The sequence below is a fragment of the Capra hircus genome, chromosome 29, assembly GCF_001704415.2.
Source record: "Capra hircus breed San Clemente chromosome 29, ASM170441v1, whole genome shotgun sequence".
Classification (NCBI taxonomy): Eukaryota; Metazoa; Chordata; class Mammalia; order Artiodactyla; family Bovidae; genus Capra; species Capra hircus.
This window is the reverse complement of record NC_030836.1, coordinates 37,511,559-37,538,564: the sequence shown is the minus strand read 5'-3', so window position 1 is coordinate 37,538,564 and position 27,006 is coordinate 37,511,559. Positions and strand designations below refer to the sequence as shown.

General features: G+C 42.6%; 1 protein-coding gene across 2 annotated transcripts; it reads left to right on the top strand.

Moving 5' to 3' along the window:
• Nucleotides 2,126-11,153, top strand: LOC102177045 (pregnancy-associated glycoprotein 4-like). 2 transcript variants are annotated; one of them, XM_005701174.2, is made up of 9 exons: nt 2,126-2,223; nt 3,287-3,437; nt 4,417-4,534; nt 4,633-4,751; nt 5,942-6,135; nt 7,055-7,171; nt 8,832-8,973; nt 9,061-9,159; nt 10,857-11,153. In XM_005701174.2, exons 1-9 carry the CDS (start codon nt 2,171-2,173, stop codon nt 11,004-11,006), a joined length of 1,143 nt encoding a protein of 380 aa, XP_005701231.1. In that variant the 5' UTR covers nt 2,126-2,170; the 3' UTR covers nt 11,007-11,153. The 2 variants fall into 2 exon arrangements, with proteins under 2 accessions (XP_005701231.1, XP_005701232.1); XM_005701175.3 differs by lacking the exon at nt 7,055-7,171 and having other exon boundaries at nt 2,138-2,223; nt 10,857-11,144.

Here is a 27,006-nt window from a genome sequence, read left to right as displayed (position 1 = left end):
AGATGATCAAGCTGGTTGTAGAAAAGGCAGAGGAACCAAAGATCGTATTGCCAACATCTGATGGATTATTATAAAAGCAAGAAATTCCAGATAAACACCTACTTCTGCTCTACCGACTATGCCAAAGTGTTTGACTGTGTGGATCACAGTAAAATGTGGAAAATTCTGAAATAGATGGAAATACAAAACCACCTGAATTGCCTCTTGAGAAACCTGTATGCAGGTCAGGAGGCAGCAGTTAGAACTGGACTTTTGAACGGTGGTGTTGGGGAAGAATCTTGAGTGTCCCTTGGACTGCAAGGAGATACAACTAGTCATCCTAAAGGAAATCAGTCCTGAATGTTCACTGGAAGAACTGATGCTGAAGCTGAAACTCCAATATTTGGCCACCTGAAGCAAAGAGCTGACTCATTTGAAAAGGACCTTATGTTGGGAAAGATTGAGGGCAGGAGGAGAAGGGGATGACAGAGGATGAGATGGTTGGATGGCATCACCAACTCAAGAGACATGAATATGTGTGGACTCCAGGTTGGTGATGGACAAGGAGGCCTTGTGTGCTGCCGTTCATGGGCTCACAAGAGTTGAACATGACTGAGCAACTTAACTGAACTGAAGTTGTTGAATATAGTGTCAGATTTCTTTCCTTTTTTTCTTTTGGCTTCCTTCGGTTTTGTTTTGATGGGCAGGATTTTTGTTTTTCCTTAGAAGATATTCCACTCTGAATGTAGAGTCATAAGTCTGAATTTTAAAGCCACTTTAGTAATGTGTTGTTATAGGTAGGTAGTCAACAACTTGATGGAATTAGATTTATTATTCTTTGTTCTCAATTTGTTTAGTTCAGTTCAGGAATTCAGTTGTGTCCGTCTCATTGCAACGCCATAGACTGAAACAAGCAAGGCTTCCCTATCCATCACCAACTCCCGGAGCTTTCTAAAGCTCATGTCCATCGACTTGGTGTTGTTATCCAACCATCTCATCATGTCTTCCACTTCTCCTCTTGCCTTCAATTTTTCCTAATATCAGGGTCTTTTCCAATGAATCAGCATGTTTAGTATGCATTCAGTCTCTTTTAAAATCAACCAACATGAATTTAATTCATTTCTGTTCCCACTGCACTCCCGACTCTAGGCCAGAAACAAAACCATGCAGACTGAAGGCTGATTCCAGCACATCGCTGGGGAGATTTTGTTCCCACTTTTTTGGGGGGGAAAATAAAATTAGTTGCTAACATTAAAATCAGTAGATTGTACATAAATATCCAAACTTCTGATTTTCTTCAAAACTTGGCCAACTGGCCTGCTTTTCGAGCATGGATGAAGTGGAGAAAAGGCTGTTAACAGAGGTAAGGCCTGTGCTGCCCAGATTCCAACACGGCCACCTAGTCCTAGTATAATATCTCCTGCCTCCTGGGGCCATGACTTTGTAAGAACTAGACTTCTAGCTCTCTTAAGATAAAGACTACCTTTGTATTGATCAACTTTGACTTCGAAGCCTTTAACCCAGAACCTAGCACACAGTTCTTCCTTGTACAGTTGTTGGATGATAGAAAATATCTTGTGGATGCATCTGACATTTCTTCCAATATAGAAACCATGCAATTGAAGTACTTCTCTGCCCTAAATCTTTGATGCAGCCTGGCATCATAAGTGCCCCTAAGTCTGCCATTAGACCCCCTACCTAAAGCCAGTTGTATGTCCCTGGGCTGTCCCTGAAGTCTTCACTTTGCCATTTGACAACTTATCATCCTAGCAATGTCCTCGGCAACAAAGAGGGCAATGCATAGGAAGATGACATGAAACCACACATGTCGAGCATGGCCCCTAATATCCATTGTTCATGATGTTGTTAACAGTTTTTTCTCCAAGTAGGCAAGGTTTTCCATCTTCTTAGATGTCCATGCAGATCAGCTTGATTTTCCAGCCAAGATTCAAGGAAGAGATTACAGCTCAATTCTCTGTATTCTGAAAAGCTTCAAAGTCCATTCGCCAAGGACACTGATGAAGGTAAAGTTTTTAGTCAAGACCTTTGTGTTGTTATTTTTTTTCAGATATTTTAGTGGCCTGAAGGGGAAAACTAGGGTAGGTCAGAGCATATATAACTAGGGGCTCCTGGTCACCACTACACACTAAGAACCTAAACATCCCTGAGTACTTGGAGCCAGAAACGAAGCATGAAGTGGCTTGTGCTCCTCGGGCTGGTGGCCTTCACAGAGTGCATAGTCAAGTAAGTATGGGGACTGTATGTCACATAATATTCCTTTCTCGGATTTTTCTTTTCATCTGATTATTCTTCCAACCATCAGATTTAGAATGGAAAGGAATATTACTGTAAGAGTGTTACAGTTCAACTCTGATTTATTTATAAGTAACTTGCTATAAGAACTGTGGATCCCAAGGTCCTGGTGTAGATTTGTGTTGCACAACACTTGGGGTCCAGTCATGTCATGTCCTGTTGAAGTTGCAACTCCTTGCAACTGTTCATTGCACAGTCTATGCAGATCTTGATGTGGTCTTATGGAATAGCACTTTTCTACATTTTTTTCAACATGTCCTCCTTTTTCCCTGTCTATTTCAGTGTGTATATGCCTATGTCTGCATGTCTATATCACTGTCATTTATCTCTACATCTCTTTGGAAGTCACTGGGAGTGTATTTCTCTTTATGTTGTTTGCTTTTAATTTTTTAATTTACCCATCCTTCCTTCTCAAGCCTCTGAATTTCCCTTCCTTGTTCCCTATATCATGGATTTTACTTTCAACTCTCTCTTCTCTTTCAGCATGGAGAAAGATAAACTGTCTTATATCTGACAAGCAGTGTGACAACACCCAACTCAGAAACCTCTTGCATTTCAATTTTCTCCCTTGTAAAATAGAATGAGTCCCCCTTCTATCTCCTTCCTTGAGGTTCTTTGAGAGGGAATGAGTGGGATAGCAACAGCAATGCTAATGGCTGTCATTGTTGAGAACTCCTATTTATCAGGTACCTTATATCCATCACTTCACTTATCCCCAAGATATTCTATTTGGAATGTTTGTATTGTTACATTCCACCATTTTGCCAAAGGGGACACAGACACCACATGGTCATATGGCTTACCCAATATTGCAGAAAAGAACCTGTATTCAAATCTATGTCTTTGTCATGGTATATGCATAAAATTCTGAAAATAATTTGTCTCATAAAAATGATTAGAAAACACACAGATCCATTACAATGACAGTTATACATTAACACTGACAGCTAATTGTTGCATCTTCTTTGTATTTTTGTCAAATGTTCAATGAAAGAATACCTGTAAGGAGAGTGAAGACCATGAGAAAAACCCTCCGTGGAAAAAACATGCTGAACAATGTCTTGAAGGAGCATGCTTACAGACTGTCCCAGATTTCTTTTCGTGGTTCAAATCTAACTATCCACCCACTGAGAAACATCAGAGATGTGAGTATTTGGGGAGGATGGTGCTCCACAGGGCTCCCTGGTGCTCTAGCTTAGCATGGGGCTCATCTGGAGGTGCCAGGTGGGATGTTGGGATTGGAGTTCCTGCAGGAGGCTGAGACATTGGAAAATAGGGACCCCACCCAGACAGAATGGCACTCTCATCCTCAACTGGTGGTCTTTGTGACTGGGCCTGGAAATTACCAGGTGGCAGGTAAATAAATATCCATTTCTGTGTCAAACATGTGTCATTAGTTTGAGGGTGATTGTTCCTTAGGAACAAGGTGAGCCACTCAGTTACAGATGAAGAGTGAGCCATCAGTGATCAAAAGGCAGAACCAACTGCAAAGCAATTGTCAGTCCCCAGGTAGAGGAATTCAGTTTCCACAGATGCAAGAACAATAGCAAGAAAAAGTTACTGAACCTGTATTCCGTGTATGGCCATAAGAATCTAACACAGTGCTTACACTTTCTAGATTAGAAAAGGGCTTATTTTGTCTTCAAAAATGTCCGTTCCAGACTGAGAGATAGGCAAAGAGTAAATACATGTCAAATGAAAGGGTCACCTGTGTGGTGTTGATTGGATGTGGTCTGAGTTTAGAGGGAGTGGCTGGAGTTGATCAAGATGGACCTCCTTGAGAAGGGGGTGCTAAGGCTTGGTTTGAAGAAACTACAGAGCTTCCCAAATGAAGGCACCAGGACTTCTCTGGGTGGCCAGCAGTCCTGGATGCCCAGTGGTTATGCCTCTGTTCTTCCCATGCAGGAGGTACCACTTCAACGCCTGTTCATAGAGTCAATCTCTTGCACACAATGTAGCACAGGAAAAATATATCAAACGCAGATACCTCTGTGACCAAAGCCTGTGAACTGAATGGTGGTTAGAATGTGGTCTCAAGAGATATGTGACACCAGAGGGAGTCATCAGTGTGGGAACAGAGGGTAGCCAGTTCTGCACTAACCCACTCCCTCCTTCTCCATATAGATATTCTATGTGGGTAACATCACCATTGGAACACCCCCTCAGGAATTCCAGGTTATCTTTGACACAGGCTCATCTGACTTGTGGGTGCCCTCCGACTATTGCAATAGCTCAGCCTGTTGTGAGTACAGACAACCCCTACCCGGACCATCTTTCACTTGCCCTGCCACCCTGTTTCCACCCTTGGAACATGATGACACTTATCTCTTGTGTCTGCAGCTACACACGTTAGGTTCAGACATCGTCAATCTTCCACCTTCCGGCCTACAAATAAGACGTTCAGGATCATCTATGGATCTGGGAGAATGAAAGGAGTTGTTGCTCATGACACAGTTCGGGTAACAGTGTAACAAATGATGAGTCAGGACTGGATATAAGGCGACCACTGCTTTCAAAACAGATGTAGGACCATCTGGCAGGACCCTGCCTAGCCTAACTCCCATAGATATTGGCCATCTTATCCACAGGATCACGTCTCTGGGGTGGCAGTGCCCATGGTGACACACGAGCAAACAGATTAGCTAACCCAGAGAGTGGCTTGACGTGCGGACTTGCAGCTCCTCTGCCATGAGCAGCTCAAGGTTCATTTTGCTTGGAGTGAGAAGGGATAAAACACCCACTTTTCTATTAACAGACTGTTCCAGCCACTTTCAGGTGATAACTGGTTTAATTCTGCAACAACCCCACAGAGCAGTTACTCTGATTAGCTCATGAGACATATGAGGAAACTGAGGTCCAGACAGCAAGGGCCTTGCTGAGGGCACACATGTGATAAAAGTTGGAGTTAGGCTGGCTTTTCAGGACTGAATTTGCTGTGGGGTGTTTGGGGACAGGATAAAACTGATCAGGGGACCCTGGGGTCAGTCAAGGCCTCAGGTATCCAGAGTGGGAAACTGGAGGCCTGAGAAGTCAACGGGCCTGATAAATGAGTTCTTATTTGAGAGGACCCTTGAGAGTCTAATAAATCTATGGTTTGCCTCTCCCAAAATACTTGGGTACTTCCCCTCCCTCTTTCTCTCTCATATACACTCACAGAAATATACACATATCCCCAAAAGTGAATTCCCCAGGCAGTAATTTCATAGAACCCTGCAAGCAAGATTATGTTTTTGGCTTTTGTCTTCCTGACAGATGTAGAATCCACAGTACCTCACTGAGAGTTCAGTCCATTCTTGTCATTAGGTCACAGTGATGCCAAAGAGAAGGCTATCTTGCTCTTAATTCTATTGACAATAAGATGGCACCAGTGTGACCTGGCCTGACTCCTGGTTGCCCCACCTGGACAGAAGCCATGAGGCCAATTTGACTCACTCGGGTGGTGTTTTTCAGTGGGACAGATGTTTTATAATTCACAGCCTCTCTCAAATGGAATCCCAATTCCCCTTCTACCTTGCTCTAACCATCTGTGGGCAACCAAAGACAGAGCCCAGCCTCAATTCTTCTCTAAGGATCTAATGGCAATGTACCCCAGCCCAATCCTAGCCCCACTTCACATATCTGTAAGTGGGAACACTCTTCTCTCCCACAGATTGGAGACCTTGTAAGTATTGACCAGCCATTCGGTCTAAGCGTGGCAGAATACGGGTTTCGGGACAGAAGTTTTGATGGCGTCTTGGGCTTGAACTACCCCAACAAATCCTGCTCTAGAGCCATCCCCATCTTTGACAAGCTGAAGAATGAAGGTGCCATTTCTGAACCTGTTTTTGCCTTCTACTTGAGCAAGTAAGTCTGAGATGGACAATTCATTTCTCCAAATTAGCTGTAAGATGCTTTCAGTTGCACAAAAATTATAGAAAACTTGATAAAGAAGTATTCTGAGAGTAATATAACCAAGGATAACTATGGCCCCAGGGCCCTATCTGGCTTCACCACTGGCTTTTATAAATAAAATTTTATTGGAACACAACCCTACTCCTGGGCTCCAGACAAGTAACTTGGTCTAGGGGGTGAGTCATGAGGGAGGCAAAAAGAAGGCAACAGGAAACAAGTTGGAGGAAAAAGCATTATGATTTGCTTATGAATTTGATAAGGAAGGAAGGAGAAGGATGGGGGTTCTTTGCTTCCTCATTAGCATTTAAAACAGAGCCCAGGAATAACTACCCAATTTGTGGAGCCAGAGAAAAATGAAAGTGTGGGACACAAAAGCGTGGGACCCCTCATTCAAGAAATATTAGGCATTTCAAGACTGGGAGAGCAGAGGTGGGGTCCCTTTCGAGTGTGGGCCCCTTTGGACATTGTAGGTCACATGCCAATGGAGCCAACTCTGGGTGACCTGAACCCACACCTTAGAACTCCCAGGCCTTGATTTTCCTGAAAAATGACAAGGTGGACACGGGGAAAGCCAAAACACTTCAGCACCCTGTCTTCTGAGGGTGTCTGAGCACTCAGGTTGTTGAAGGTCCAGGGAGTCTTCAGAAGACATAGTGGGTGGAGCTCAAACAAGTGATTCACCTTCTAAGCTCCTCTATGCCACTCATGAGACAGTAATAAACCTCAGTCTGGATCTCTATCTCTCCTGGACTCGATTTCTGTATCTGTACATGAGGACCTCATTAGGGACTTGATGTTTGGGCCAGCACAGCTCTCAGACAGTGCTGTTGTTATTGTCCTCCAAGGATTCCCCCTTCACATCTCTCTACAGAGATGAGCAAGAGGGCAGTGTGGTGATGTTTGGTGGGGTGGACCACCGCTACTACAAGGGAGAGCTCAACTGGATACCTTTGATTCAAGCGGGTGACTGGACTCTACACGTAGACCGGTAAGCCTCTCCCTCTGAGCGTCAGCCCAAGTGATGCTCCTGTTAGTGTACATGTACCCAGGCAGGCACACACAAATGCATTCTCAGACACACAGCCACACAGACATATACACCACCCACAATGACACACACAGACACATGAAAACATACAAGCAGACAAATATAACCTACACAGAGACATATGAAAACATGCATAGCTAGTCAGAGACACACAAGCACTCACAGAGACACATACAAACACACATACAAACAAACTCACAAGCACATAGATACACAAACAACCCATGGTTTCATAATCCCCAGGACTTCTGAGCAAGTCTCTGACCAGGACCTTAAAGGGTCCAGAGAGATCTGTGTTGCTGGGAGAGGGCTGCACCCACTGCCGTTTGAGGTGGGAAGCATCGTTAGAAGACTCTATAATGTGTTGAACAGAGGATCAGGGAGAATTTCACCAGCCTGAACAGAGTTATGATAAGATGACCAACTGTCCAGTGCTACCTAGGACATCAGAAGTTCTCAGTACAGATAATTGTCATTTTAAAAACAGGGAAACTCCTGAGCAAATGGGGAAAACTGGTCTCCTTAGGGAGCAGCTACCCAGCAGTGGAGAGAGGTTGGCTGCAGTCTTAAGATGTGAAAACAACTAATAAAAAAGGCACCCCACGTTTATGGGCACACAGACGGGCAGTGTCTATAACAGAGAATCAGGAATGTGGGATCCAGGAGTGACCTGAGGACAAGAGGCATAATTGATACGGTTCTGTGTGATATGTTCAGACAAAAGCTGACTTATCCTTTGGAGTTTGTGTGTGCTAGTCATGTATTTCCTGGCCAGGGTCTCAGGGTCTGAGCTGGTTGTAGGACTAGTGCTGGGAGATACCCTCTCCCATAGGAGCCCCTCTATCCCCCTACTATGAGAATTGCTGCCCCTGTGAATCTCCATCTTCACTCTGTGTGTGACCCATTATTTGTTCTCCACCAGATTTAGCTCTCTGGAGGTTTCCTATTGTTTTCTCGGTCTTCATTCACTCACTCATTGAACAGAGAAGCATTGGGCATCCACGGTGTGCCAGACACTTTAAGCAGGCAAGGAGAATAAAACTCGCCCTCACTCTAAGAAAGCAGATGTACATGAAGTGACTCACCCACATAGTGAATTGTGACTTTGGTACATGCTAGACATGAGGAGGAGAAGGTAATGGAAACCCACTAAAGTACTTTGCCTGGAAATCCAGAGCCTGGTGGGCTGCTCTCTATGAGGTCTCACAGAGTCGGACATGACTGAATTGAGTTAGCAGCAGCAGCAGCAGCAGACATGAGGAAGGATCTACAGAGAGTGACCAAGACAGGGGACTGATAAACACCAGGGGAAAGACTTTCCAAAAACTATACGATTAAGCTGGAATCTGGGAGATGAGAAGAAATATGCTAGTCAAAGGGGAGTGGAGTCTTCTAGGAAGGAAGATCAGCTTGTGTCAAGGTACAAAAGATCCTGGTGTATTCAAGTCCTGCATTTGATGATGTCAGGAAAGGTGCTGTGTCGAGAGCAAAGGAAAATAGGGCAAGAGATGAAGGGCTGTTTAGGAGACAGTCAGGAAGGGGACAACTCTGGGGAGACTCAGAGCGACCTTGATGCCTGCTTTCTTCCATTGTCTCTCAGCATCACCATGAAAAGAGAGGTTATTGCTTGTTCTAACGGCTGCACGGCCTTGGTGGACACCGGGGCATCACATATCCAAGGCCCAGGAAGATTGGTCGATAACATACAAAAGCTCATTGGTGCCAAGCGATGTGGTTTCAAGGTGAAGGGTCATGCCCCAGGGTCACTCCCAGTCTACACACACAAAAAGGATCTGCATAGTTAACCTCTCACCGTCTCTCTCTAACAGCACTACGTTTCATGTTCTGTGGTCAATACCCTGCCCTCTATTATCTTCACCATCAGTGGCATCAACTACCCAGTGCCAGCTCGAGCCTACATCCTCAAGGTGAGGGGACAATACTGAGGGTTGGTTCTCAAACTGGAGCTTGAAGGAACCCTTGGGCTGCTGCTGGGAGAAATATGTCCTCTGGAGGCCATGCCACACCATTGCAGATGCAGTTGAGCCCTGTGGCTGGACCAGTCCTTCCCAAAAAACCAACCACTTGAAAGTAAAAGGCTGTGTGGGACACTGATTTTCCTGAAATAAATGTGGAGATACCACACCATATGGCATGGTGGGAGTCAGGGAGTGGGGAACACTAAGGTCCTCAGTCCTCAAAGAGCTTCAATTCAATCTGAACCCTTAGATGCATGAACATGAAATTCAACTCTAGCAGTCCTTGAAATAGGCCATGTTATCTGGAGAATGGCTGGGGACAGTCCAAATGTGAAGTGCCAGCATAGGTTAACAGTCTGCCTTACCCTTTCAAGATTTTTCTGCTTTGAATGATAAATTACATGGTAAGCCTAATCCTCACCTGCATCTTCCCCTTGCTCTGGACAGGTGCCTCCTTTGTCAGTTGGGGTACCCGACCCTTCAGTGGTGAGGTTGGATAATAAGGTGTATAAAGGGTGCACAGTGACTGCTCAGCCCTGGCACAGGGGAGAGGCTTCATGTCAGCTCCCTGTGAGAGGTCAGAGCAGGCTGATGGGCTCAAAGAAGGCTTTGAGGAAGAGAGGGAATTTCAGGAATTCCATAATGACAAACTCATTGAACCATACGGAGGGTTGCTTGGTTCTAGGCAAAAGTGCACTGAATTCTATGCAAGTGGCATCTCAAGGTGGTCTGCACTAAGGCACTGAGGACATACTAGGGCTGATGAGGGCTACGGACTGACCAGTCGGGATGGGGAATGAGAGTAACTTACCCACCCAAGCCTGGATTGGCCAAAGAGGGCCTGTGTGGGCCGAAGGAGGCTTCTCGGACTTCCTGAGTTAAGTGTTCAAGAACGTGTTGTGGGCACTGCTCTATTTAAGGTGGATAACCTACACTGAGTTACTTTGTAGCACAAGGAACTCCACTCAGTTTTATGACAGCCTGGATGGGAGGGGTGTCTTTGGGACGAGGATACCCGGATACATACTGTTGAGTCCCTTTACTGTCCACCTGAAACTCAGAATATTGTTAATCAGCTATATTCCAATACAAAATAAAGCTTTTTTTTTTTAAATAAAGCACAGATTGTGGGGATTCAGGAAGAGAACCAGCATTCTCTGCAGAGAAAACAAGGAGCAGGAGTCAGAAGGAAAGAAACAGGGAGTGAGGGGAACTATGGACACACTTGTTCTTCTCTAAACAATTATATTGAAGTGTGGCTGATCTTCTGTGTTGTGTTAAGTTCTGCTGCAGAAAAATGTGTCTCAGTTATACATATAAAAATATTTTCTTCTTATTCTTTTTCATTTGGTTTATCACTGAATATTGAATATAGTTCCTGATGCTCTACCATATGACTTTGTTGTTTTACATTCCTCTGTTTCCCCACCTCCCAGTCCTCCACTCACCACACCCTTCCTCATGACAGCCTGATGTTTTGGCCCTCTTTGGTTTTGGATGAACTCTCATATCCCCTGCTGCTCAGAAAACCCCCTGATACTTACTAAAAAAGGGAAATAAAACAAATAATTTTGCTGGGTCTGGATATTGGGGGGAGTCACTGGTAAGGACTCATGCTGACTGGTGTGTGTCTCTCACTCCCCCAGGATTCTTTAGGCTACTGCCATACTGCCTTTAAAGAGAAAAGAGTGACGACATCTACAGAGTCCTGGGTTCTGGGTGACGTCTTCCTGAGGCTGTATTTCTCTGTCTTTGATCGAGGAAATGACAGGATTGGCCTGGCACCGGCAGTGTGATTGCTTGGAGTGGTTCAGGAATCAGTAAGGACTCTCCTAACACACACTCATTCACAGTTTGGGCACTCCTGCCCAGGATGCTGGTGAACTGTATTTGGTGTTCTGTACACCCTATTCTCAGTAAAGAATAAAGTGTTTTCCTCTTAATGGTGCTGAAACAAATGTTGCCTCTGTTTGTGTCTGGGTGGGAAGGATCTAGAACCGAGTTTGAATCAAAATTGAGAGGAGCCCTACTCCAACTGGCTTCAAGGAAAGGGGAGACTCATTGAAATGAATCTGGGAATCCAGGATACAAGTATCAGAGGAAATACAAAGATCTCAGTGACTGGAAGCAAGAATTCAGAAGTCATCAATTCTATTTTACCCTCGCTATTTCCCTTCGGTCTGCTTTGGTGGTCTTAGCCTGGTAACTATTTTACTTAAGGCTTCTACACCTAGTGAGGGAGTTCAAGCTACCTACCCTAGGGTTTTAAATCCTGAAGGCATCACCTAGTAAGGAAAAAGGATTGCAGACATCAGAGTTCAAGGGTGTTCTCTGAATCACCCACCTCAGTTCACATGTACAGCCCTAGATCAGGCATCCTGGCAGGGACATGGTGTCTTATGACTGGTTTTGCTTGGTTTTTGGGCCTGACTCAGCAGCACACATGATTGTTAATTTCCTCCAGAACTATATGACTGAAACTGGGGAGAGGCAGCCCCAAGGATAGCAACTGGCAGATGGTCTAGGCCATGGAAGAGTTTGTGATGACACATAAACTCAACGACCTAATCATTCAGAGGAATTATAAGGGATAATGAAATACACACCCTTTGTCCCATCTCAGACGAAGTTATCACTGGGCTTCTCCTCCAGGGGATGTTGGGTGTGGTGCTTTATGCAGAGCTGGTTCCCTCTTTTTCCCATACCTCAGTCACCAGCTCTCTGCCACATATGCCTGCTCTGTCCTTTCCAGTCCTACCTGGTAAGTGGTGGTCCCAGTGAATCCCTGAGCCATCCCCCTCCTCCAGGGCCAAGAATCCCCCTTCCTTGGCCTCCAATGCTGTTGAGGAGAATGCAACGCATATATCAGTGAACCCAAGGTACACAGAGCCTTCAGCATTTCTGAGCTTCCTCCAGGGATGGAGCTACAAAGTATTTGCTTGGAGCTGCCATGGTTAGTCTCTTCTGTGGTGGAAGAATCCATTCTTTCCACCTGGAGGCCCTCAGTAGATGCCTCAGCTGAGTCAGCAGGAGTCACATGTTGATGTCCTTTCAGATTGACTGGTTTGATCTCCTTGTTGTATAAGGGACTCTCAAGAATCTTCTCAAGCACCACAGTTCAAAAGCTTAATTCTCTGACATTCACCCTTTCTTATGGTCCAGATCGGTCATCTATATATGATTACTGGAAATATCATAGCTTTGACACTACAGATTTCTGTAGCAAAGTGAGGCTCTGCTTTTTAATACACTGTACAGGTTTTTCATAGATTTTCTTCCTTCCAAGAAGAAAGTGTCTTTTAATTTTTGGCTGTAGTCAAGGTCCAATGTGATTTTGGAGCCCAAGAAAATAATATCTGCCACTGGTTCCACATTTCCCTCATTTATATGCCATGATGTGGTGGGACCGGAAGCCATGAATGTTGAGTATATTTTTGTGAAGAATTTTTTTGAATGTTGAGTTTTAAGCCAGTTTTTGCATCTCCTCTCTTCATCAAGAGGCACTTTAGTTCTTCTTTGTTTTCTAACATTAGGGCAGTGTCATCTTCATATCTGTAGATGTTGATATTTCTTCCAGTAATCTTTATTCCAGCCTGGGATTTATGTCTCCTATATAGACGTTAAATAACCAGAGTGAGAATGTACACCCTGTCATGCTTCTTTCCCAGTTTTAAAGCTTTCAGTTGTTCTGTGTATGATTCTAACTCCCTGTTTTTGACCTACATACAGACATTTCAGAAGACAGGAAAGGTGATCTGGTACTCCCATTTCCTTAAGAATTTTCCACAATTTGTTGTGGTCCTTTATGTGAAAGGCAGTACCATAATCAGTGAAGCAGACAGAAATGTTTTCTGGGATTCCCTTGCTTTCTCTATGATCCAATGGATATTGTCAATTTGATCTCTGGTTCTTCAAACCAGTTTGTACATCTGGAAGTTCTCAATTCATGTAGTGTTGAAGCTTAGCTTGAAGGATTTTGAGCATTACTTTGCTAGCAAATGAGATGCGTGCAATTGCATGATAGGTTGAACTTTCATTGGAATTGCCTTTCTTTTGGATTGGAATGAAAACTGACCTTTTCCAGCACTGTGGCCACCGCTGAGTTTTCCAAATTTGCTGACATATTGAATGCAGCACTTTTGCAGCCTCATTCTTTAGGATTTTTAAATAGCTCAACTGGAGTTCCATCACCTCTCCTATCATTGTTTGTAGTGATGCTTCCTAAGGCCCACTTGACTTCATATTCCACTATATCTGGTTTTACATGAGTGACCCAAGCACGATCGCTATCCCAGTCTTTATGACCATTTTTGGACAGTTCTTCTGTGCATTCTTGCCGCCTCTTCTAATCTCATCTGCTTCTGTTAGGTCTTTGACTTTTCTGTCCTTTGTTGTGCCCATCTTTGCATGAAGTGTTCCCCTAGTATCTCCACTTTGCTTGAAGAGATCTATACTCTTTACAATTCTATTATTCTCTTCTAATTCTTGCACTATTTACTTATGAAGACTTTCTTATCTCTCCTTGCTCTTCTCTGGAAGTCTGCATTCCATTGGGTATATCTTTCCCTTTCTCCTTTGCCTTTCACTTCTCTTATTTTCTCAGCTATCTTTAAGGCCTCCTCAGGCAACCACTTTGCCTTCTCATATTTGTTTTTCTTGAGGATGGTTTTGATGACCACCTCTTGCACAATGTTACAAACCTCCATCCATAGTTCTTCAGACTAACAGACCTAATTCTTTGAATCGATTTTCCATCTCCACTATATTATCATATGGTATTTGATTTAGGTCATAGCTGAATGTTCTAGTGGATTTCCTTACTTTATTCAATTTAAACGTGAATATTGTTTGCTTCTGCCTAAGCATTGCTTCCAGATCACCACCGACCACTCCCAGTGGGTATAGAGAAAAACACACAATTTAAGGACTGTTACCCTGGGTTTGTGCTTGTCTTTTCACATGCTTAGCTGTGTGAGCTTCATCAAGTCTCTTAACCTCAGTTTTCTCATCTGGAAAATGGGCACCATGATGATAATTCCACCTTCTAGATTGTATGTGTGCCTGCAAAGAGGAAGTGGCCCTGAGAGGACTTTCTGGGTTCCTGAGTCTGGGACAAATATGAATTATTCTGCACCTGGGAAGGAAATCTTCTGTTTAGAGGTAATGACTGTCATCCACAAGGCTAAATATTGATTCAAGCCAAATGACATTTATTTCTGAACCCTGACCCAGAACTCTAAGCCAATGCTTCTCTTTTCTGGGCTCAGACAAGAGCTAATGATTACTGTCTCAGATTACTCCCTTCCTCAGCCCTACCAGTCAGCCTTTCCTTGTCAATGCTTCTCCCCTGAAATCACACTGCAAGGACAGTCATAAAGGCTCTTGGTCTCTTGTCAGTTTCCCACATCTCCAGCTTAGCAACAAGTAGCTGTTATGGCTACTTTTCATAGCAAAAACTACGGCAACCTGTACAGTCCAGTCTCAGCCTGTTAAATGGATCTTTCCCCATTTGGCCCCTCATGTTTAAATTATCTATATTTGCCTTAGTAACCATCCTATGCTTGCTGTTTAATGTCGAAATATGTGTAGACCTGATGTAGTTTTATTTCCCAAGCTTAATTCCAACTATGCAATTAAGTAACCAAACATTTACTCATCTAACTACCTACAGGAATTGACAAAAGCAAACCACCCATCATGCATTTCTTGCTTGCCCCAAAATACCATTGAACTGATCTGCTTAAGTAATATGATACATTGGCATGTACACTCCAGAAGGGACACTTTTTCTCTGGATTTGTTTTCCATCTAGTGCAGAATGTCTACCATCAGCCTGGCCCTTCAGCAGCTGGTCACTTAATTTTTGCAGACTCAGCCAACTCCAGATTCCTTCCACATCCCTCAGTATAATCTAGAGAACAGACTTAGTCGGAGTTCTCACTCCTGCAGAAAGCAGGTTTTTTTGTTTGTTAGTTTGTTTTTTACAAAACAATGTTTGGTAACACATTCAAAACCTTGTGCTCCTTGCCTTCGATTCAAGCATGTGCACCAGAGGATGGGAAGCCTCCCCTTCCACCTAAATCTTTCACCACTCCCACCAGGGCCACAGGCTTGACTGGACCCCAGAGACTTCTGCCTGCTCCCTGATGTCCTCTATACATTAGTTTAGTTCAGTCTTTCAGTCATGTCCAACTCTTTGCTATATCATGGGGTGCAAGAGATGGACAGGTTTCCCTGTCCATCATCAACTCCCAGAGATTTCTCAGGCTCATGTTCATCAGGTCAGTGATGCCACCCAACAATTTCATCTTCTGTCTTCCCCTTTGCCTTCTGTCTTTAATCTTTCCCTGCATCAGTGTCTTTTCTCATGAGTCAGTTCTTGGCATCAATTGGCCAAAGTATTGGAGGTTCAGCTTCAACATCAGTCCTCCCAGTGAATATTCAGGACTTATTTCCTTTAGCATGGACTGGTGGAATCTCCTTGCAGTCCATGGGACTCTAAAGAGTCTTATTCAACAGCACAGTTTAAAATCATCAATTCTTTGGTATTCGGCTTTCCTTATGGTCCCACTCTCACATCCACTCACGATTTCTGGTAAAAACCATAAGTTTGACTATACAGAACTTTACTGGTAAACTAATGTCTCTGCTTTTTAGTATGCTGTTTGGTTTTTCATAGCCTTTCTTCCAAGGAGCTAGCATCTTTTTTTTTTCCACAACTGTGGTCACTATGTACAGTGATTTTGGAGCCCAGGAAAATAAAGCCTGTCACTGTTTTCATTGTTTTTCCAGGTATTTGCCATGAAGTGATGGAACTGGATGCCATGATCTTCATTTTTTGATCTGTACATACCACATCAAGACCATCCCAAACAAAAAGAAATGCCAAAAGGCAAAATGGCTGTCTGAGGAGGCCTTAGAAATAACTTAGAAAAGAAGAGAAGCAAAAGACAAAGGAGAAAAGAAAGACATACCCATCTGAATGCAGAGTTCCAAAGAATAGCAAGAAGAGATTATTAAAAAGCCTTCCTAAGTGATCAGTGAAAGAAACAGAGGAAAACATTTGAATGGCAACTATCAGAGATCTCTTCAAGAAAATTAGAGATAGGGAGGGAATGTTTCAGGCAAAGATGGGCACAATAAAAGAGAGACAGGGGATGGACCAAACAGAAGCAGAATATATTAAGAAGAGGTTGAAAGAATACATAGAAGAACTGCACAAAAAAGACATTAATGACCCAGATAACCACCATGGTGTGATCACTCACCTAGAGCTAGACAATCCTGAAATGCGAAGTCAAATGGGTTTACAGAAGCATCACTAAGAGCAAATCTAGTGGGTGTGATGGCATTGCAGTAGAGGTATATCAGATCTTTAAAGATGATGCTGTTCAAGTGCTGCACTGAATATGCCAGCAAATGTGGAAAACTCAGAAGTGACCACAGGACTGAAAAGGTCGTTTTCCTTGCAATCCTCATAAGAGGTGATTTTAAAGAATTTTCAGCTACCCCACAGTTGCGCTCTTCTCACATACTACCAAAGTAATTTCTCCAAGCAATTTTTCAACAAAACATGAACTGTGAAATTCCATATGTTCATGCTGGATTGAGAAAAAACAGAGGAACCAGAGATCAAACTGCCAACATTCGTTGGATGACAGAAAAAGCAAGAGGATTCTCGAAAAACACCTGCTTCTGCTTTATTCACCATGCAAAAGCCTTTGACTATGTGGATCACAACAAACTGTGGAAAACTTACAGAGATGGGAATACCAGACCACCTTACCTGCCTTCTGAGAAATCTGTATGCAGGTCAAGAAACAACAGTTAGAACTGAACATGGAACAAGAGACTGGTTCCAATTCGGGAATAGAGTACGTATAGGCTGTATATTGTCACCTTGCTTATTTAACTTATATGCAGAGTACATCATGTGAAATGCCCAACTGCATGAAGCACAAGCTGGAATCAAATTGCTGGGAGAAATATCAATAGCCTCAGATATGCAGATGACACCACTCTCAGAGCAGAAATTGAAGAGGAACTAAAGAGCCCCTTGATGAAAGTGAAATAGGAGAGTGAAACATCTTGTCTAAACTTCACAATCAGAAAATGAAGATCATGGCATTTGGTCCCATCACTTCATGGCAAATAGATGGGGAAACTTTGGAAACAGTGACAGACTTTATTTTCAGGGGCTCCAAAACCACTGTAAATGATGACTGCAGTCATGAAATTAAAAGATGCTTGCTCCTTTGAAGAAAAACTATGACAAACCCTAACAAATATTTTAAAAGTAGAGACATTACTTTGCTGAAAAAGTTCAGTATAATAAAAGCTATGATTTTTCCAGTTGTCATGTATAGATGTGACAGTTGCACCATAAAGAATGGTGAGCGAAGAATTGATGGTTTTGAACTCTGGTGTTGGACAAGACACTTGGGAGTCCCTTAGAGTGCAAGCAGATCCACACAGTCATCCTAAAGGAAACCAATCCTGAATATTCATTGGAAGGGCCAATGCTGAAATTGAACTTCCAATACTTTGGCCAACTGATGTGAAGAACTGGCACATTAGAAAAGACCCTGTTACTGGGCAAGATTGAAGGCAGGAAGAGAGAGGTTGACAGAGGATGAGATGGTTGGATGGAATCACCAACTCGATGGACATGAGTTTGTCCAAGCTCCAGGAGTTGGTGAAGAACAGTGAGCCCTGGCGTGCTGCAGTCCATGGTGTTGCAAAGAGTCAGACATGACTGAGCGACTGAACTGAACTGAACATATAACATAGCAAATACTATTTCTAATGGGCATGTTTCTCCAGCAAGACTGGCACTCCCTAATGCCTCAACACATATCTTCTATCAAGATTGCACCCATGCACAGAAGTCAGTGCCTAGCATTCACAAAGCATTTAGTGAGTTCTGATTGCAGGGGGACCTCCATTTTAATCTACATAAAGGAGTAAAGGACACATTTATATTCCTGTCTCAAATAACTCCAAAGTAGAAAAGACAAATGAAAGAACATTGTTTTACATTAAACATCTGTCAGCAGAGAATGGATTCCTGAGGTGGGGAGCAAGCAAGGAGAGTTCTACAATTGCCCCAACTCTAGAAATAGTTTCCAACACATACATGGAAGGTATATCTAGGCAGAGACAAAGTCTCCCCAGGAAGAGAGATTTATGGCTCTATATAGTTAGAGTTCACAGGAGAGAGCTACATACAGAGAACTATTGGAAGGTACAGGTGATACCCCTCCAGTCTTCTACAGAGAGTTGATAGTATTGGTCTGAATTATAGGGAACAATCCTTGAGTCTCAAATTGAACCAAGTCTAATTGTGTCTCCACCAACCAGTGTGCAAATTACTCATTTTAAATATAAATTTATTTATTTTAATTGGAGGCTAATTACTTTACAATATTGTATTGGTTTGCCATACATTGACATGAATCCATCACAGGTGTACACGTGTTTCTCATCCTGAACCCCTCTCCCACCTCCATCCCTATTCCATCCCTCTGGGTCATCCCAGTGCACCAGCCCCAAGCATCCTGTCATGCATCAAACCTGGACTGGTGATTCGTTTCACATATGATAATGTTCATGTTTCAATGCCATTCTCCCAAATCATCCCACCTTCTCCCTCTCCCACAGAGTCCAAAAGACTATTCTATATATCTGTGTCTCTTTTGCTGTCTCACATACAGGGTTATCATTACCATCTTTCTAATTTTCATATATATGTGTTGTATACTGTATTGGTGTTTTTCTTTCCGGCTTACTTCACTGTAAAATAGGCTCCAGTTTCATCCACTTCATTAGAACTGATTCAAAGGTATGCTTTTTAATGGCTGAGTAATAATCTATTGTGTATATGTACCACAGCTTTCTAATCCATTCATCTGCTGATGAATATCTAGGTTGCTTCCATCTCCTAGCTATTATAAACAGTGGTTCAGTGAACATTGGGGTGCACCTGTATCTTTCAATTTGGTTTCCTGGGTGATTATGCCCAGTAGTAGGATTGCTGGATCATAAGACAGTTCTATTTCCACTTTTCAAAGGAATCTTCACACTGTTCTCCATAATGGCTGTACTAGTTTGCATTCCCACCAACAGTGTAAGAGATTTCCCTTTTCTCCACACCCTCTCCAGCATTTATTGCTTGTAGACATTTGGATAGCAGCCATTCTGAATAGCGTGAAATGGTACCTCATTGTGGTTTGATTTGCATTTCTCTGATAATGAGTGATGTTGAGCACCTTTTCATGTGTTTGTTAGCCATCTGTATGTCTTCTTTGGAGAAATGTTTGTTTAGTTTTTTGGCCCTTTTTTGGGTCTTTTTTTTTTTTCTTCTGGGATTGAGCTGCTGGAGTTGCTTCTATATTTTTGAGATTAATTCTTTGTCAGTTTCTTTATTTGTTATTATTTTCTCCCATTCTGAGGGGTGTCTTTTCACCTCGCTTATAGTTTCCTTGGTTGTGGAGGAGCTTTCAATTTTAATTAGGTTTCATTTGTTTTCTTTTTGCTTTTATTTCCAATATTCTGCGAGGTGGGTCATAGAGGATCCTGTTGTGATTAATGTCGGAGAGTGTTTTGCTTATGTTTTCCTCTAGCAGTTTTATAGTTTCTGGTTGTACGTTTAGATCTTTAATCCATTTTGAGTTCATTTTTGTGTATGGTGTTAGAAAGTGTTCTAGTTTCATTCTTTTACAAGTGGTTGGCCAGTTTTCCCAACCCCACTTGTTAAAGAGATTGTCTTTTCTCCATTGTATATTCTTGCCTCTTTTGTCAAAGATAAGGTGTCCATAGGTGCATGGATTTATCTCTGGGCTTTCTATTTTGTTCCATTGATCTATATTTCTGTCTTTGTGCCAGTGCCATACTGTCTTGATGACTGTGGCTTTGTAGTAGAGCCTGAAGTCAGGCAGGTTGATTCTGCCAGTTCCATTCTTCTTTGTCAAGATTGCTTTGGCTATTTGAGGCTTTTTGTATTTCCATACAAATTGTGAAATTATTAGTTCTAGCTCCGTGAAAAATACCATTGGTAGCTTGGTAAGGTTTCCATTGAATCTATAGATTGTTTTGGGGTAGTATACTCATTTTCTCTATATTGATTTTTCTGATCCATGAACACGGTATATTCTCCATCTATTAGTGTCCTCATTGATTTCTTTCACCAGTGTTTTATAGTTTTCTATATACATGTCTTTACTTTCTTTAGGTAGATATAGTCCTAAGTATTTTAATCTTTCCTTGCAATGGGGAAAGGAATTGTTTCCTTAATTTCTCTTTTTATTAGTGTATAAGAATGCAAGGAATTTCTGTGCGTTGATTTTATATCCTGCAACTTTACGATATTCATTATTTAGCCCTAATAATTTTCTGGTGGAGTCTTTAGGGTTTTCTATGTAGAGGATCATGTCCTCTGCAAACAGTGAGAGTTTTACTTCTTCTTTTCCAATTTGGATTCCTTTTATTTCTTTTTCTGTTCTGATTGCTTTGGCCAATACTTCCCAAACTATGCTGAATAGTAGTGGTGAGAATGAGCCCCCTTGGTTGTTCATGACTTTAGGGGAAATGCTCTCCATTTTTCACCATTGAGGATAATGTTTGCTATGGGTTTGTCATATGTAGCTGTTAATATGTTGAGGCATGTTCCTTCTATTCCTACTTTCTGGAGAGTTTTTATCATAAATGGATGTTGAATTTTGTCAAAGGCTTTCTCTGCATCTATTGAGATAATCATATGATTCTTCTTTTTCAATTTGTTAATGTGGTGTATTGCATTGATTGATTTGCAGATATTGAAAAATCTTTGCATCCCTGGGATAAGCCCACTTGGTCATGATATATGATTTTTTTAACGTCGTTTTGAATTGTGATTGCTAGGATTCTGTTAAGGATTTTTTGCATCTATGTTCATCGGTGATACTGGCCTGTAGTTTCCTTTTTCTTGTGGAATCTTTGTCGGTGTTGGTATTAAGGTAATGGTGGCCTCATAGAATGAGTTTGTAAGTTTACCTTTGTCTGCAACTTTTGGGAAGAGTTTGAGTAGCATAGGTGTTAGCTCTTCTCTAAATTTTTGGTAGAATTCAGCTAGGAAGCCATCTGGTCCTAAGCTTTTGTTTGCTGGAAAATTTCTGATTACAGTTTCAATTTCCATGCTTGTGATGGGTCTGTTAAGATTTTCTATTTCTTCCTGGATCAGTTTTGGAAAGTTATGTTTTTCTAAGAATTTGTCCATTTCTTCCACGTTGTCCATTTTATTGACATATAATTGCTGATAGTAATCTCTTATGATCCTTTGTATTTCTGTGTTGTCTGTTGTTATTTCTGTGTTGTCTGTTGTGATCTCTCCATTTTGATTTCTAATTTTATTGATTTGATTTTTGTCCCTATGTTTCTTGATGAATCTGGCTAATGGTCTGTCAATTTTATTTATCCTCTCAAAGAACCAGTTTTGGCTTTGTTGAATTTTGCTATGGTCTCTTTTGTTTCTTTTGCATTTATGTCTGCCTGAATTTTGAAGAATCTTTCCTTCTACTAACACTGGGGTTCTCCATTTCTTCCATTTCTAGTTGCTTTAGATGTAGAGTTAGGTTACTTACTTGACTTTTGTCTTGTTTCTTGAGGTATGCCTGTATTACTATGAACCTTCCCCTTCAACATTGCTTTTACAGTGTCCCAGAGGGTTTGGGTTGTTGTGTTTTCAATTTCATTCATTTCTATGCATATTTTTATTTCATTTTTTATTTCTTCTGTGATTTGTTGGTTATTCATTAGCACGTTGTTCAGCCTCCATATGTTGGAATTTTTAATAGTTTTCCTCCTATATTTGAGATCTATCTTACTGACGTGGTCAGAAAAGAAGCTTGGAATTATTTCATTTTTTTTCTTTTTTGAATTTACCAAGGCTACATTTATGGCCCAGGATGTGATCTATCTTGCAGAAGGTTCCATGTGCACTTGAGAAAAAGGTGAAATTCATTGTTTTGGGGTGAAATGTCCTATAGATATCAATTAGGACTAAAAGGTCTATTGTATCATTTAAAGTTTGTGTTTCCTTGTTAATTTTCAGTTTAGTTGATCAAGCCATAAGTGTGACTGCGGTATTAAAGTCTACCACTATTATTGTGTGCTGGAGTCCAGCTCCAGCAGCCAGGGAATCAGCCTGAAGGGGTGAGCGGTGTTGGCAGACGATGATGTGGCCTCTGACTCAAAGTATGGAACTATATGTTTCTTTCAAACTTCAAGTTTTCTTTTATACTTTGACCAAAGCGTCGAGTCAGAGGTTTGACATTTTTAGTTTCCCCCACCCAGATTTATTGTCTCCAGAAATCACTGTTGTCCTACAAACAGAGTTCCTGCTTCAGTGATTCTCTCAAAATCCGCTTTCAGTTCAGTTCAGTTCAGTTCAGTTCAGTCGCTCAGCCGTGTCCGCCTCTTTGCGATCCCATTAATCACAGCATGCCAGGCCTCCCTGCCCATCACCATCTCCTGGAGTTCACTCAGACTCACGTCCATCAAGTCCGTGATGCCATCCAGCCATCTCATCCTCCGTCATCCCCTTCTCCTGCCCCCAATCCCTCCCAGCATCAGAGTCTTTTCCAGTGAGTCAAATCTTCACATGAGGTGGCTAAAGTACTGGAGCTTCAGCTGTAGCATCATTCCTTCCAAAGAAATCCCAGGATTGATCTCCTTCAGAATGGACTGGTTGGATCTCCTTGCAGTCCAAGGGACTCCCAAGAGTCTTCTCCAACTCCACAGTTCAAAAGCATCAATTCTTTGGCGATCAGCCTTCTTCACAGTCCAACTCTCACATCCATACATGACCACAGGAAAAACCATAGCCTTGAATAGACGGACCTTAGTCTGCAAAGTAATGTCTCTGCTTTTGAATATACTGTCTAGGTTGCTCATAACTTTCCTTCCAAGGAGTAAGCATCTTTTAATTTCATCGCTGCAGTAACCATCTGCAGTGATTTTGGAGCCCCAGAAAATAAAGTCTGACACTGTTTCTACTGTTTCCCCATCTATTTCCCATGAAGTGATGGGACCAGATGCCATGATCTTCGTTTTCTGAGTGTTGAGCTTTAAGCCAACTTTTTCACTCTCCTCTTTCACTTTCATCAAGAGGATTTGTAGCTCCTCTTCACTTTCTGCCATAAGGGTGGTGTCATCTGCATATCTGAGGTTATTGATATTTTCCCCAGCAATCTTGATTCCAGCTTGTGTTTCTTCCAGTCCAGCGTCTCTCATGATAAGCAGGGTAACAATATACAGCCTTGATGTACTCCTTTTCCTGTTTGGAACCAGTCTGTTGTTCCATGTCCAGTTCTAACTGTTGCTTCCTGCATACAGTTTCTCAAGAGGCAGGTTAGGTGGTCTGGTATTCCCATCTCTTCCAGAATTTTCCACAGTTTATTGTGATAGAGACAGTCTAAGGCTTTGGGATAGTCAATAAAACAGAAATAGATGATTTTCTGGAACTCTCTTGCTTTTTCCATGATCCAGCGGATGTTGGCAATTTGATCTCTGGTTCTTCTGCCTTTTCTAAAACCAGCATGAATATCAGGGAGTTCACGGTTCATGTATTGCTGAAGTCTGGCTTGGAGAATTTTGAGCATTACTTTACTAGTATGTGAGATGAGTGCAATTGTGCAGTAGTTTGAGCATTCTTTTGCATTGCCTTTCTTTGGAATTGGAAAGAAAACTGACCTTTTCCAGCAGTGTGGCCACTGCTGAGTATTCCAAATTTGCTGGCATATTGAGTGCAGCACTTTCACTGCATCATCTTCAGAATTTGAAACAGTGTGCCGGCACACTTAAGCGCAGGTGGCTGCCAGATGGCCCACTTAAGTGCAGATGGCTGCCAGCTGGTGCACTTAAGCACAGGCGGCTGCCAGCCAGCGCTGAGAGGAGCTACCCTACATTCGAGGTTAGGGGCAGCGGCCTAGTGTGCCAGGCTGCAATGGCACAGGAACGGTCGAGAGGAGCTACCCTGCGTCCGAGGTCAGGGGCGGCGGCCAGGAGGAGCTACCCCGCGTCTGAGGTCGGGGTGGTGGCCGAGAGGAGTTACCCCGCCTCCGAGTTCAGTGGCGGCCGGGAGGAGACACCCTGCGTCTAAGATCAGGGGCGACCGGGAGAAGCCACCTCGCACCCGAGGCCAGGGGTGGTGACCCTGAGTAGCCACCCTGAGCCCGAGGCCAGGGGCAGCAGTAGGGAAGAGCCACCCATGCCCGAAGCCAGGGCCAGCGTCTGGGAGGTGCAACCCGAGGAGTGGTGGCTGCACAGGCACAGGAGGGCCTAGAGGAGCTATCCCACATTGAAGATCAGGAACGGCAGTGGTAAGGAGATACCCCTTGTCCAAGGTAAGGAGCAGCAGCTGTGCATTGCTGGAGCAGCCGTGAAGAGATACCCCATGCCCAAGGTAAGAGAAACCCAAGTAAGACGGTAGGTGTTACAAGAGGGCATCAAAGGGCAGACACACTGAAACCACCTTCACAGAAAACTAGTTAATCTAACCACACTAGGACCACAGCCTTGTCTAACTCAATGAAACCAGGCGATGCCTGCAGGGCAACCCAAGATGGGCGGGTCATGGTGGTGAGGTCTGACAGAATGTGGTCCACTGGAGAAGGGAATGGCAAGCCACTTCAGTATTCTTGCCTTGAGAACCCCATGAATAGTATGAAAAGGTGAAATGATAGGATACCAAAAGAGGAACTCCCCAGGTCATTAGGTGCCCAATATGCTACTGGAGATCAGTGGAGAAATAACTCTAGAAAGAATGAAGGGATGGAGCCAAAGCAAAAACAATACCCAGCTGTGGATGTGACTGGTGATAGAAGCAAGATTCGATGCTGTAAAGAGCAATACTGCATAGGAACCTGGAATGTCAGGTCCATGAATCAAGGCAAATTGGAAGTGATCAAACAAGAGATGGCAAGAGTGAACGTCGACATTCAAGGAATCAGTGAACTAAAATGGACTGCAATGGATGAATTTAACTCAGATGACCATTACATCTACTACTGCAGGCAAGAATCCCTCAAAAGAAATGGAGTAGCCATCATGGTCAACAAAAGAGTCTGAAATGCATTACTTGGATGCAATCTCAAAAACGACAGAATGATCTCTGTTTGTCTCCAAGGCAAACCATTTAATATCATGGTAATCCAAGTCTATGACCCAACCAGTAATGCTCAAGAAGCTGAAGTTGAGCGGTTCTATGAAGACCTACAAGACCTTTTAGAACTAACATGCAAAAGAGATGTCCTTTTCATTATAGGGCACTGGAATGCAAAAGTAGGAAGTCAAGAAACACCTGGAGTAACAGGCAAATTTGACCTTGTATTGTGGAATGAGGCAGGGCAAAGACTAATAGAGTTTTGCCAAGAAAATGTACTGGTCATAGAAAACACACTCTTCCAACAACACAAGATTCTACACATGGACATCACCAGATGGTCAACACCAAAATCAGATTGACTATATTCTTTGCAGCCAAAGATGGAGAAGCTCTACACAGTCCACAAAAACAAGACCAGGAGCTGACTGTGGATCACATCATGAACTCCTCATTGCCACATTCAGACTCAAATTGAAGAAAGTAGGGAAAACCGCTAGACCATTCAGGTATGACCTAAATCAAATCCCTTATGATTATACAGTGGAAGTGAGAAATAGATATAAGGGTCTAGATCTGATAGATAGAGTGCCTGATGAACTATGGAGTGAGGTTCATGACACTGTACAGAAGACAGGGATCAAGACCATCCCCATGGAAAAGAAATGTAAAAAAGCAAAATGGCTGTCTGGGGAGGCCTTACAAATAGCTGTGAAAAGAAGAGGTGAAAAGCAACAGAAAAAAGGAAAGATATAAGCATCTGAATGCAGAATTCCAAAGAATAGCAAGAGGAGATAAGAAAGCCTTCTTCAGCGATCAATGCAAAGAAATAGAAGAAAACAGAATGGGAAAGACTAGAGATCTCTTCAAGAAAATTAGAGATACCAAGGGAACATTTCATGCAAAGATGGGCTCGATAAAGGACAGAAATGGTCTGGACCTAACAGAATCAGAAGATATTAAGAAGAGGTGGCAAGAATACACGGAAGAACTGTACAAAAAAGATCTTCATGACCCAGATAATCATGATGATGTCATCATTAATCTAGAGCAAGACATCTTGGAGTGTAAAGTCACGTGGGCCTTAGAAAGCATCACTGTGAACAAAGCTAGTGGAGGTGATTGAATTCCAGCTGAGCTGTTTCAAATCCTGAAAGATGATGCTGTGAAAGTGCTGCACTCAATATGTCAGAATCCGCTTTACTATCTGTTATCTACTTCCTCTTCTGTGTCCTATACTTAATTGTGATTACATTGTAACTCATTCCACATTCCTCAGTTTATTTGCTATCTTTCTAAATCCTGTTTGCCCCTAGCATCTTAAGATCATTTTCTCCTAAAAAGGCTTCTAGCTATTCTTAATTATTTATAAACCCTAAACTCAGCAAACTTGTTTTGCCATAAATATTTCCCTCAGAAACAGGTCTCAGAAAACAATCCTTCCCATGGCCTCAAGCTGCGGCCAACGGGCTCATCCTGGAACATTCTTTGTAAAGATCCTTGAACAAATGTCAATGGTCACTTTATAAATTATTTTCTGGGCACAACTGCAGAAGGCTTTGTGCTTTCTCATGTTTCTTTCAAGAACAATAAGCACCTTAACATTCTTTCCAGTCAACTCAATGGAAGAAAGGAAAGGACAAGTCAGAATCACAAGA